This window comes from Abramis brama, assembly GCF_963993115.1.
Source record: "Abramis brama genome assembly, chromosome: 5".
Taxonomy (NCBI): Eukaryota; Metazoa; Chordata; class Actinopteri; order Cypriniformes; family Leuciscidae; genus Abramis; species Abramis brama.
Genome location: NC_139967.1, coordinates 23,088,773 through 23,102,930, shown reverse-complemented (window position 1 = coordinate 23,102,930; position 14,158 = coordinate 23,088,773). Strand labels below are relative to the sequence as shown.

Here is a 14,158-nt window from a genome sequence, read left to right as displayed (position 1 = left end):
ACATCAGTTCACAGAAGAAAGTTATTTCAAATCACTTGACTGATGCTATAATGTGATTTTGGAGTAAAATATGCTGTTATTCTCATAACTTGTGTTTTGATGGTGTGCTAAGCTAAAAACGGTTCGCATTTTAGTCTCCTTTAAATGAAATCGCTGCATGGTCTTAAAAATGTTTCATAAATCTCTGAATTTTATCATTGATTTAATTAATTCTGACAATGACAACAAACTGACAAATGTTTCCTTTCAAATGAGTCTATGATGTTTGAAGTCCAAAGGCTTCATGAACGATGGTTGTTGCATCATGGCGAACTGCAAACGCTTGATAAAGCTGTCCACACAGGACGCGTCAAACCGAAAGTTCAAGTTCAAATTCATTTTTCCTTTGTGTCAAGAGTAGTGTGAGCGCTTGGAGTACATCGGAAATAGAACGGGGCATCAGTTTACTGTCAGAAATTTGTTGAGTTGCGTCAGATACATTGTAGACAGCATCACTAATTATAATGGGTACTATTTGCTTTTGTCACGTCCCACTGTCGCATCAGGTGTAGACACTTAGTTTTGGTAGGCTAGTAGTGAGTTTGAAGTAGATTCATTTTCTGCTTTACGTTTACCTTGCACTGGCAGTCCTTTCACAAACTTGTCCATACTTAGTGCATAACCATGGATCATTCATTTATATTTTATCACGGTTCCATGCAATACTCATTTCTGATTCTTCAATAGCACCATCCAAACTCAAGCGGGTGCTGGGAGTTGTATTGAGGTAATAAAATGTCAAATCAATATTTTGTGTTCAATTTTTTAATTATGTGGCAAGTAGCTGTATAAGTGGGATAATTTCACAGTAGGGTCTTGTATCTCCCTGAAGAGGTTTCTTTTGCATAACAATCTGCTGACTCTACACTATCCCGTAGCCTTGCAGCGTCGCCCCTTTTTATAACTCTGTGGCCACAGTTTGGGAACCTCTGGCCTAATTTGTTTCCCGTGTGACTCAGAAACTCATGTACGCTTATCTCCACACTCCACATGTTTGTATGTGTGAGGGGTCTCTGTCATCTTTAACATTAAATTCATTAGCTGTGCATACTTTATTAAAGTTTCAATCTGCCTCAAGCATGAATACACATCACCTCTTCTTTTATCTCCCTGTGTGTGCGCTTACCAGCTCTTGAAGTCGTCTCTTGCTCATTCCTTTCCTCTCCAGCTGTTTCTCAATCACTTTGGCATTCTGGGCATAAGAGTCCGCCACCTCCCGCTGTAGGATAAACCAATCAAAATCAATCACAGCTCTTCAACAAAGAGATATGATGTAAGAGATGAGTCAGGCCTGATGGGCAGCTGATGAACTTAAACTCACCGCTTCAATCTCTTCCTCTTCTTCATCAATCGTTGAAACAGTAACTGAGCTGAACTTGCCCATGTCTTTGGTGCGCTTTGTCATCATAACCTTCAAGACACATGCATGTATATGAATATTGTTGACCTTTTATTCTGCTATTCTCTTACACCTTTTCAAATAAAAAACGTGGTGTCTTACCCTGACTTTCTTTGGCGCCTCTTGTTTCTGGCTGTATACGCTTGTGTTGCCAAAACCCTGGCCGAACTTCACCAGCGCTCCATCCACAATGAATGTCGCTGGAGTGCTCTTCATCTGATGCTGATAAAACAAGAGCAGACCACACCTACACACACACACATACATATATTTGTATGTGTAAACTTATATATGTGTATTGTATGTGTATACACACACACACACACACACACACACACACATATATATATATATATATATATATATATATATATATATATATATATAAATACACACACACATATAATTTATTTATTTATTTTCTCTCTTCCCAGTGTGTGTACAGGTATCTGTTTTTATATTCTCTTAAAGGTTGATGCACGTAGGCATATGTATATATGTATGCTCAGTTCTTCTACCTACAATTCCTCTCTGAATTAATGGACAGTATGGGATGCTACTCTAGAGATTTGATGTTGAGGGTTAGGGGATTGTTAAATGTGATTTATACTGTAAAAATTAATAAAAAAATAAAAAAAAACTTTGAAAGAAAACATGGTTCTTAAGATAAAAAAAACAACCCCTACAGATTACCCAAACCTGGTGTTGACGTATGAGAACACATCAAGTGTTGTATCTTAGTGTTGACATATGAGAATAGTCGGATCAGCTGACTCAGACAAGAATCAAACTTGTTGCAATTATTCTCTAAGCCTTGAAGTCATCCTCTTGTGCATGGCAGAGTCATAATGGTGACACAGGAAGCTCAGGACTGACTGTTGTACATGCTTATTTATGAACAAGAGATATTATGATTAAGAAAAGGCCATGGATTTTATGAGTCATACATTTCAAGGCATGACATGGACAGGATTCTGAAGCTCAGACACAGCGATCAGGATATATATATATATATATATGTAATTTATTTCTGTGATGGCAAAGATGAATTTGCATTTGCTGATTTGGTGCTCAAGAAACATTTCTTATTATTATCCACGTTTTTCAGGATTCTCTGATGAATAGAAAGTTCAGCTGTATTTATTTGAATTTATTTTTATCAGAAATCTTTTGTAGTATTACAGATGTCTTTACTATCACTTTTGTTCAGCTTCATGCATCTTTGACGAATAAAAGTATTAATAGTTTTCAAAATATAGTTAGTGGTCATTACCCAATAAAAAACATTTAACCGCATATGGCGCAACTGACCAATGAAAATCAAGTATTCCAGAGAGCTGTGCCATGAAATAATTTTAGGTTATAATTGAGTAGCCTATATTGTTTCTGTAATCAAGTGATGTATAATTGTGTCTTGTATGTAACATGCTTCACACGGTTTACACTTTAATATTGTGAATTTTGTATGCATGTTGTATGTGCTGTGAGGTTTTGTGAAATGGGTATAGGCTCACTTACTTTCCACATTTTTTGCGAAACTGTCTTTCGATGCCCTCTGACCTGCACAGGAACATACAGCGGTTAATGAATCTTAATCAATCCCTACCTTAATCAATACCCAACTTCAGCACAAACTCATAGACACACACCTTTTCAAGTACACAGCCTCATCTTCCTCCACATTGCAGAACTTGTGGGCGTGTTTTGCTGCATCAATCACCCTGGCTTTGTCCCGAGGTCTCATGGGTAATTTCTCTATCTGACAGTCTAAAAAGGAACACAGGAGCTTAATTATCTTTCTCTTCTTTACTTCTTACACAAAGCACACACACTGCAGGACCAACATACAAAACCTATAGACTTTTGTAAAGCAGAAAGTTGATGCCCTATCGACCAGTATGTTCTCACTGACCTTTCCCCATAGATATCATCTAGATTGTAGAACATTCAGATGTCTGCAATGTTAGTCTGTATTGATTGTAGACAAGGCTTTATTGTAGTATAAGTTACATTTAGTTGAAATTAATCATAGTGTAGTTATTAATATTACTTTTTAAAAGGAAAGTATACCCAAATATAACAATAATTCTGTCATTTACTCACCCTCAAGTTGTTCCAAACCTGTATGACAAACAGTTTTGCTGAAATCCATTAGATGGACAAAAACAAAGATATTTTTCAAAATATCTTCTTTTATGTTTCACAAAAGAAACTAAGTCATACAGGTTTGGAGAGTTCAAAATGATTCACCTTTATGACATTTAATTTCATTAGCATTATAATGAACATAAATACAACAGAGAGCTAGTATAATCACTCCTTTCATTTCCGGAAGTAAATGAATAACACTATACAAATGAAAAGCAGAACAATGACATGTTAATTATCCTCAGCTTCTGAATATTTCAAATAAATTGTCCATGATCACACTCTTGCTGAGGTGAATAAGTCTCCAACTGTCTCGGAGAAGGCAGTAATTACTTGAAGGCAAAACGAGCCATCAATTCATGAAATACCAGTACATCTATCACGATTTTCACCTCAGGATATCATGAAGCGAGATTATTAATATAATTTAGAATAATTAATTATATATCCATGCAATGAAATAAAGGGTCATTCCGTTTCAATTCAACCAGAGGTCCCCAGCTAAAAATGTATTTTGATAAAAATAAAATCTGGTGAAAGAAATACATAAATGAAGAACGACAAAATATTTTACTTGAGATTTGGAGCTAAAGTACAGGAGGTAAAAATGACTTTAAAAAGATGGCATTGGCAGCATTATTATTATTTTATTTATAAACTGAATTTACACTGAGATAGGTAGGTCTGTTGGTTAAATCTGTTGACTTATATGCCAACAGTGAATGTTCAAATATGGGAAAAAGCACTGTTTTGCCCCAAGTTTGCATGCTTGTACGGTAAAGATATCTATATTAAAGATATCTTAATATCCTTTTAGATTCTGTTTCTTAACAAGATTTTGATTTGGCATCTTCATTTTAAAGGCCCTATATGATTCAATCCCAGAGATATGGAGATCTTAATGTGACTCCATGAGTATATTGGTCAATTGTACACATTTTTAGTGGTTGAAAACCAAATGTGGGTCACTTTGCATACAGCTGATCATTTTTTTCTTTTAAAGAGGAATATTTGAACAACAAATAATATTGAAACTAGGAATGTATCTAGTTTTTTTCTATCAACACAATTGCATAGAATATACCTGTCTGAGTGCCAGAAGTATTCTTTTTCCAAAGTTTGAATACCTGTAACACTAAAAGTATTAAAGATATAATGCAATATCTATCTAGAGATTCTAATTCTTAATTAACTTTTATTTTGGAATCTTCATTTATGACTGTGTGGTTCAATCCCAGAGATATTGGGATGTCAGTCAATGCGGTAACATGTAGTTACAATACTGCTTATTTGAACTCTTGGTAGCTTCAGAAGCTGTTACAATGGAAAAAAAATCCCTTCTTTTAAATATCCCTGAAACTGATTCAAATATAGATTTTTATAATTACACTTTTGAGAGCAAGTTAATGTGCCTCAACTTGACCATTTCAGTCCATTTTTGGCATTCAGTCTGGTATGTTGTATGCAATTCATTTGATAGAGGGAAACAAGATACTTTTCTAGTTTCAACATTATATATTCTTCAAACATTCCCCTTTAAATGCAGTAAGTATCAGCTGTGGGCAAAGTGACCTGCATTTGGTTTTTGACCATTGAAAATGGGTAAAATTCAACTATTTGAACATGGAGCTGCATTGAGATTCCCATATATATGGGATTGAACCACATAGGGCATTGAAAATGAAGATTTCAAAAGAAAAGTTTGTTAAGAACCTAAGAATCTAAAATCATTCTGAGAAATCTTTAGTACTTTTTAAGTGCTGTGCTTGGAAAAATAATATTTGTGGCAATTGTGTTGATAGAAAAAATTAGATACATTTCTAGTTTAACATTATTTGTTTAGATATTCCTCTTTAAAAGAAAAACATATCAGCTGTATGCAAAGTGACTCACTTTTGGTTAGCTAAAGTCAACATATTTTACTAATAGACCTACCAATCTCCATGTAAAAATAAAATACCGGTAATGATGCAACCATCTTTCATCTTTCATAAGTCATTTTTACCCCCTGGAATTTGGCTCAAAATCTCAGGCAAAAATTGTCATTTTGAATTTGAAATTAGTCATTATATATATCATTATTCTCTACAAAATAGTGGATTACTCAAGCAATATACATTCATTACATTTTATATTTTGGCTTTCAATACTATTCATGCTTGTCTTTCTTCAGAAAAAAATATTAACAGTCAAAAATTTGAGCCAGGGAAAGTTCCTGAAATTTGGTTGATTTGACATGGAATGAACCAAATATAATAAATTATTAATAAATATATTTAAATAATAAATCACATTCTGTTTACTGCAGCACATTACCATCTACTATAATAACATATTAGACAAGATCAAAATGACTATATTGCAGCCAAAATTTACTTTATACAAAGCAATTCAGTAGTGACAGGGACAATCCCACATAGAATGAAACCTTTAAATAAAGACTATTGAAGTCCACAGTTACTGAAGTATTGAATTGAGTATTGAAGTCCCAATTACCCCTAGTTTGGGGTTTCAAGCTACAATATTTAATTTACCAGAAAACATATTTAACCAATACTAAGCTACTCAGTACACGTATACTTACATTAAACAAAGTGTCTGTGCTAAATGCAAGAGTTCGCGGAACAGGACTCTAGATAACACAGACATTCCTGTTCCGGGATGCCCCCCCCATCTCATATCAAGTCCACAGGCAAAAGTAAAAGGATAACACATTTTGAAGTGTCAGACGTATAAAATGACACCTAAACGACAATATTCACAACATAAGTGAGGCTGAGCGGAACAAAGCCTTGTTGTGTGAAATATCAGTCCACCTGCTCTAAAAGCGTTTCCCTGTTCACACATTCAGCCAATTTCTAGTGAAGGCATGTGAGAGGAGAACACACTGAAGTTAGAGGACTAATCTGAATATGGGTAAAATGTTGATTCATCCCAATTTTTTCAATCGTTTGAATAAGTTCCAGAAAGATTAGTTCACTGATTCTTTCAGTGAACCTTTCGGCACGTTACATCGTTACGCCAGTAGGTGGCGACTCGTGGCTGTCGTTATGTCCTTGAATCATTTACTGAACAGATTCGTTAAAAAAATGGAGCAGTTCCGATTTAAAAGAAGTCTTATGAACACTAAATAACATGTTTAGCGTAAGTCTGCTACGATACTACAGAAATAGTAAGCATCATACCCATTTCCCCACAAAGCATAGCAAAAAAAAATCGATAATCGGCTCTCAATTTTCAAATGACTTTTATCAAGCTAAAGAGAAAAATGACAACAATAACGCCTTTAAGTCATTTTTAATTCATTTTAATTATTAAGCTCTATCTCTTCTTCCAATCGAATCTTCGGGGCATTATTACACTTTCAAGGTAGGAAAACAGCCACGTGCTTAAAAGGAAAATATTTCAGTGAACGAACGAAGTATGAGTCGGTGCATTGATCGAAAACGATTAATTCACTAACATATTCATTAAAAATCACTAACTGTTAATTAGTTTACAAACGAAACACCACCAAATCCGCAGCCCGGGCATAAGCAAAACCCAAGGACACACTGTAAACCCCATCTAAAGCGTGCCCATTATAATCATCAGTGAGGCTTTTCACACGGCAAGCGTTCGAGTTTGTTGCGTCGCTGGAAGTCAAGATGGGGTGAGACCGTGTCAAGTACTGGTATCACGATTATTTCTTAAACTTCAGTTAATATCAAAGCTGGTGGTTACATTCAAGCGCTGAATGTACACAGTGAATTGCTGGACGCGTTTTGAACGGCTGAAATCATGCCTGTTGCTAACGTTACTCACCCAGAACCAGGACCATCTGGCCACACAGACAGTAATACACGTGCAGGGGTTTCTCCCCATCATCATATTCTTCCCTGTCACGGGTGTCCGAGCACACAACACTCCGAGACACCACTTTAGGCATATTTAATCTCCGTTTACTTCCTTTTTAAAATCAGAATGTGATATCTGGTTTCAGGCTTGTTTACTGTCCTGTTGTCGCCCGGTGATGACGCCGTTATGACGTTAGGGCAGCCCCCATATCTTTTGACTGGCTTCCTCTAGATGGCGCTGTGGATATTTTAAAAATAAATACAAGAGTCATGTTGACAACTGAGATAGGCTACGATGTGTGATTTTTCATCTGTGACCTTGAAGTAAATATAATATTATCAATAATAATAATACATTTTATTAATAAAGCACGTTTAATAAAGTAGCCTAGCCTATTTAATAAATTACATAAAAAAGTAAAGATCTCAAAAATAGATAATGTGGAACCAATTTTGACATCCAGAATAATATACAAGAATAAACAAAATGTATTCGTTCTTATATGATAGGTATAAGTTTAAAAATACGAATTTTTAACAAGCTACCTTCTTGAAACTGTCTAAGGTCGGGGCATTCATATCTGGACATTATATAGGAGCATAACATAACACAGCCTATATGTAAGGTCTCTATAGGGAAATTTCTCTCTATTTTCTGAATACATGGCTAATGTAGTCCAGATGCTTGGAAGTTATGTTTATTTTATTCTAGTAACTAGCGACTTTGGTAATAAATTTGGCAACAATGTTTAATGTTTATTCCTGAGAGAATCACTAAACTGATGATTACTCATTATTCTTCATTTTTAGTTTACCTATCTAATTGTGTAATAATATTACTCTTTTTTTTTCTTCTTTTTTTTGCTGAGGGCCGAGCAGATGTAGACTGTAGACACATATTCACCATATAGTTTTTAGACAACACAATTTTTGCCACCTAATATACATTATGCACAGACACACATTTCTGTTGTCAATGCCCTAACTTGCAAAGTCTTTACAGGAAAGTTGCAACAATATGCCTTCAATAATAGACAGAGCACATGGTTTTCCTTACGCAAACACACACATGTGAGAGTGTGTTAGGAATCATGCTGGTTTGGCACTGACAAGTTGCCAAGTTGGTATGTCCAGTACTATCTGTGATAGTCTCTCTCTCTCTCTCTCTCTCTCTCTCTCTCTCTCTCTCTCTCTCTCTCTCTCTCTCTCTCTCTCTCTCTCTCTCTCTCTCTATTTCTCAGATCTGGAACTAGCAGCTTACGAGATACACACTCACTTCTCTCTCAGAGCACTACGCATCATGCTTCCTCCTCTCCTCCTCTCCTCTATCTCCTTTTCCCTTGCTTTTCTTTCAGGTAAGACACACTTTTTTAAAAACCTAATCTCGTTATCTCTAAATGTATCTCACACCCTTCTGAACACAGGTAACTGCATGGCTGTCTGTGGTCTTGAGATACTCTCAAGCATTCCCTTGCTCTGATTGCTACTTTTCCTTTTTCATTCTGTCTTTGTGGTGTTTGTGGTGGATGCAAACTGCTCAAAGAATGTGTAAATGAATATATATGTGATAATGAGCATTTTCCAATGTAAATGAGTTTCAGGCAGTGCGATGTATGAGAATCATGTCAGTATTATGCTTATAATTGAGGTAAGTTCTTGTAAAATGTTGATAGAATGCTGGTTCTCCTTTTATCTAGTAACACTTCTTTTGAAGGGCTAGTCAGCAGAAATGACTTGCACATATCCAGTTTAGTTTAATTTTTAAACTAAAAATGTGTTATTATGTGATACAGTATGTACAGAGAAAGAGAGAATTATTAAGAGTTGATTTATTAATGAATGCGGAGACAAACATGCAAGAACACACACAGCACACACTCTACAAAATTCCCCAAGGTGTTGGAAAGCAACACCATATTTATTCACCTGTCAAGAGATTCTCACGTTTTTATACTCCGTGATATGACCTGTGGCATCTCTCGTGATCCATAATCTACAGTACAATATTTTGGATCATAGACAGACACAAGTATGAATCAAAAATTCACTATTCCCCCAACCACCTCGCACATGGTGGTTGAGATCCTCTGTTGGCTTGCAGTGTTTTGTTCATGCTTAGCAAAATTATTCTCATTTCTGCTAGAAAGTTGGTATGTAGGCCAATATGTACAGTACTGTATTAGCTTATATTATTTATTGGAATTGGTCAATATCAGATATTTAATTGTTCATGCTCATTTCCCTCATTTCCCTTATTTTGATTTATTTATTAAAACACTGATAATTTAAGATGACAACTGATATCAACTGATATATCCCCTAGAAGAACAAATTTACGATTCCCAATAATTAAAAACAGCTGCTGTTGTTATTTAGAAAAACAAAATGCTTGTGTGCAATTTGCTTAATATATTTTTTTTAAAGGTAGCTCTTTATTTTAGTCACATGTACATGTATTTATTGTAGTAATGACACTAACTCGTTAACAAGGTACTAACCCTGAACCTACCCCTAAACCTAACCTTAACCCATTTCACCTTACATTACACAGTATTTTTTTCAGTAAGTACACTGGAAGTACATTGAAAATAAAGTGTTGTATGGCTGTACAGGCACTCTTGAAAAGAAAGTGCAAAATGTTTAATTTTAGGAGTACAATAGCTTTTCACTGGGGAATATCCTCAAAGGGGCATCTTTCACCTTATTTACTCCTGAATGGTACCTTTAAGGGTACATATAACTATACTCTAGTCTAAGGTAATAATATGCACATTAGCAATAAATAAGGTATAACGTTGTCTCTTTCAGGATATTGCCACATTTTTCCACATTATTTCTGAGATTGGGTCTAAACAGTTTCACTGAATTCAAGTTATGTCCCTTAAATTAGAGATTTTTACGTGTGCGCATGTGTGTGAATGTGACTTTCAGTTTCAGAGCCACACATCAAGTCAGATTTCTCTCTATCAGTCTCACACATATTCATTATTTTTAGGTCTTGGTGTAAAGTTGACAATGTAGATGTGCATGTGTGTATGTTTGCATTTGTGTCTGCCTGTGTTGAAGAGATTTCAAGAGGGAAAGAGATTCTCGAACAGCCTAGTGTGAAGGTTGAGGTTTTGGAGAGGTGAGCTAATTGGGTTTTGTGCGGTTCAGGGGAGACGGATTTATCATCTACGTGAATGACTTGCCGTACGATAATGATGCCAGAGCAGTGTATCGGGAAGGCATACGAGAGGATTATTCAAGTGTTTATGTGTGTGTGTATAAATAATGGAGAGAGAGAGAGAATGAGGATTTCAGCTGACCCTTAGATTTGATGGGGATGTGTAGAGGTGTCTGTGCTACATGGCAGCGGCTCCCCAGGGCTTCAGGTTAGACCAACCTATGTTTTATATTCTTCCTGCAGACAGAAAGAGAGAGAGTCCATTGACTGGAACATGGTGTATGAAAAGCAGAATAAGGAATGCTGGATGGACAATGACAGAAGGTTTCTGTGAAAGAGGCTAAGAATGAAAGCAAATGAAGATGCCATTGTTTTGTATCAGGGAATAGCCTACAATCTTGAACGTTGTCCTGTTCTGGGCCATGAGGAGAGGGACACACTAAGATTCTCTATAGTATAGCAAACTCATTGTGGGGTAAAATTTTGTCACTGACTATTTGAATTTTAATGTTGACTCAATGTTGGAAATGACAGTAACATAGAAGTGAATGATGAATAGCACACACTATACACCATCTAAATGCTTTTTTTTCAATATTGAAAAATACTAATATACAATTAATATTAATTAAATAAATACTGTCGTTTTTGCCATATGATGAAAATGCTGTAGATCAGTCGTTCAACTAGGGGGCCTCAGCAAACCTAGAATTAGAATGATTCATAGCTTTTTAACTTTTTATTGTTATTGGTTAAATGCCCATAAATTAATTTAAAAAACAGTAATTAAAAAGAATTCCCTCACAATCTGATGTGATACAGACAAGATCATGTTCTTCAGTCACATACAGGCAGAAAAGCTTATGTTGTGCTCCAGCTGTCTGTTGCACATGTTTCAATGGAAATATTCAAAATAAACCTGAAGCACCCAATGCTGTTAAATCTCCCAGTTGCTTCAATAGAAACTTCTGAGCCCTAATACAAAAATACCTGTCTGGGTACCCTGCAGAGTACTAGGCTTTGTATCTGCAGAATCAACTTATTATTATTTTCTTTTACTTTGAGAGCTTTGCAGAAAAACAAAATTTATTTTCCTCGCATGTTTCTAGTTCAAAAGATTTTACTTAAATTTTTTTCAATATACTGTAATCCTAGCTGGTTGACTTGCTGTTGTTACTTTAATACTGAAAGCAGCAGACACCACTTTGAAGCCTGTTCATTGGCAGGGATTGTGTTTCTGAGGTTTAAATGTAAAGAGTTTAATATCACATATTGAAAATGGATTATAATAAATGGTAAAATGCCATGCTTCTTCAAACCACATTCCGAGGTGTTACATAATAGCTGCAGTGTGCTGTTATGCCATCAGTTCGAGACACACACTATGATGCTGTCATGAGGTTGAGAGGTCACGCGAGTGGTGGTAGGGTTAACTCAAACCTACCAAAGTCTTCCATCAGTCACGTGACCTACCTGCATCATGAACTCTGACCTCCAGAAGAGTACCAAAAGGGACGACGACAACATTAGCACACATTTCAGTTTGGCATTGGCTTCATTACAGCACATTAAAGCATGAGAGATGTTTTGGCTGGGATGACTGTTTTGTGAGTCGGCATGAAATGGAAGTAGGCCTAGCGTCTTTTCTTTCCTGTGATGCATATCCGAGTGAAATGGCTTCTCTAACAGGAAAAATGTTGCACGGGCATTGATTTTGTCCATCATGAATTAACTGTCACTGGATCGTTGTTGTTTGCTATAACTGCTATCTTATGTGAGTTGTCCATGGTTGACCCGCTCTCGTGCCTAACCCATCACAGAAGAAAAGATGTGCGAGAGGACGTTAAAAGTCACATAAATCCACTCTTTTCACAGACTGTGCTGACGTGTTTCCGCAGTTATCAACAGAAAGAAATGAATACACATAATTTATAACGTTATACTTTACCTTGGCAACACTGGGTGACAACGGCTGAGGGAGTGACGGCAAATTTGACGTCTTTCGTTCTTCTGACTGCTGTAATCAATCTATATTTTTTCCCTCTTTTGGAAAGTTGTGAAAGTGCTATGGGTTGTATGCTGCTTTGTATTACTTTTCTGACAGGAATAAGAATGTAGCCTACTTCATTTAACCGTCAAAACATGCCTGAGCAGACTTTGGCAAATTGTTTCAGTGCATTCATGTGTTTGTGTGTATGTAGATTCTTCAGGTTCTGATATGTGTCCATTGGGTCAGTTTCCTTGTGGGAATCTGTCGGTGTGTTTGCCTCAACCGCAGCACTGCAACGGGCAGCAGGACTGTCCTAATGGAGCAGATGAAGAGAACTGCGGTAAGACTGCGGGCAGGAGCGCTCAAAGACACTCTGACACAAAGAATACACGCACTAATGCAAATGTGCATACATTGGCACATTATATTGCCATAAACACTATGCATTTAGAAATATGAATACTGCAAATATAGAAATGTCATTCTTAAAATATCTGTGTGTGTTGTAGTGGATAACAGTGGTTGGCCCCATCTGTTTGATGCATTCATGAAAACAAGGGTCCAGGAGTCGAAAGAGTGCAGTGAGTACTTTCTCTTGTTCTCTTTTTCTCTGTCTGCGTTGCTTTGAATGTGCTTGTGAATTGTTTACAGGAGACATACCTAAAGACAAACATCATATTCTGATTAAATCTTGCACAGTGTTTCTCTTTGATCTTGAGGTGTGAGTGTGACTTTATGTTCACAGTTATCATTTGTTTTCTAAGCCTTATTTATTTGCCAGTGCTTGGCTTTCAATATATTTTGTATAATACTCCTAAACTCATGAATGTGAGATGGGTTTAATACGCACTTAGTTAGATGGAACAGATCCGCTGAATGATATTGGGTTTTATCAGTAAGTGTTAAAGATGTATGCTATTGGTAAGTGTTATCAGTAGGTATTATCAGGGGATGATATCATTTGGTTTTATCTCTGGATGTTATTTGGTATGAAAATTGAGTTTATTTCTTTGTTTTAATTTATACAATTTTTATTTATTTTTTACATTTTTATTTTTATTTTTTGCCTTTATTGAACAGGACAGTGAAAGACAAGAAAAAAAAAATAGCATATTTTAATGAACTGTTTAAAAGAAAAAAAGGTATGGCTTGATTCCCCTGAGGACTATTGTGAAATTTTAGCAAACAATATTCTAAATGTATGCTTTATTCCTTTTCCCTTTTGCTTTAATTTTACATTTGCAATCTGTCACAAATACACTGCAGCTTAATCTAATGAAGAGCAAGACGCAGGAAGAACGGGATACTAGAGACTTTAATGAACACAGAGAGTCAACAAAGCGTCACATTAAACATTGACGACAACAAACACAGAACTGGGGAAACTAAGGCCTTATATACACAGTGTATGATAATTATTAAAACAAGAAACAGGCGAGAAACTTATGGAGCTTATAATATGACAAAAGTATTTCAATTTGAATTGTGTAAATTTGAATTATGGACAAGTGTAATCTAACAAATTTGAATAATATGTGGAATTTTAAATAGTTCCAAAAACAGCTGTTTTTTTGTTGTTG

At 35.8% G+C, this 14,158-nt stretch overlaps 2 protein-coding genes across 3 annotated transcripts in view; one reads left to right on the top strand and one right to left on the bottom strand.

Annotated features, from left to right (window-relative positions):
- steep1 (STING1 ER exit protein 1) overlaps positions 1-7,614 on the bottom strand; it is an 8,526-nt gene extending 912 nt beyond the window's left edge. The window contains exons 1-6 of the mRNA XM_084114039.1: positions 7,391-7,614; positions 3,088-3,205; positions 2,957-2,998; positions 1,541-1,685; positions 1,361-1,450; positions 1,166-1,258 (exon numbers count right to left, since the gene is read on the bottom strand). Of these exons, the coding sequence (XP_083970165.1) occupies positions 1,166-1,258; positions 1,361-1,450; positions 1,541-1,685; positions 2,957-2,998; positions 3,088-3,205; positions 7,391-7,514 (612 nt within the window). The 5' untranslated portion in view covers positions 7,515-7,614. The remainder of the gene's footprint in view (positions 1-1,165; positions 1,259-1,360; positions 1,451-1,540; positions 1,686-2,956; positions 2,999-3,087; positions 3,206-7,390) is intronic.
- Positions 7,615-8,664: 1,050 nt separating this feature from the next.
- Positions 8,665-14,158, top strand: part of rxfp2l (relaxin family peptide receptor 2, like) — a 43,201-nt gene continuing 37,707 nt past the window's right edge. For both annotated transcript variants that reach the window (XM_084114373.1, XM_084114374.1), the window contains exons 1-3: positions 8,665-8,777; positions 12,790-12,918; positions 13,088-13,159. In XM_084114373.1, coding sequence (XP_083970499.1) covers positions 8,723-8,777; positions 12,790-12,918; positions 13,088-13,159 — 256 coding nt within the window. In that variant the 5' untranslated portion in view covers positions 8,665-8,722. The remainder of the gene's footprint in view (positions 8,778-12,789; positions 12,919-13,087; positions 13,160-14,158) is intronic.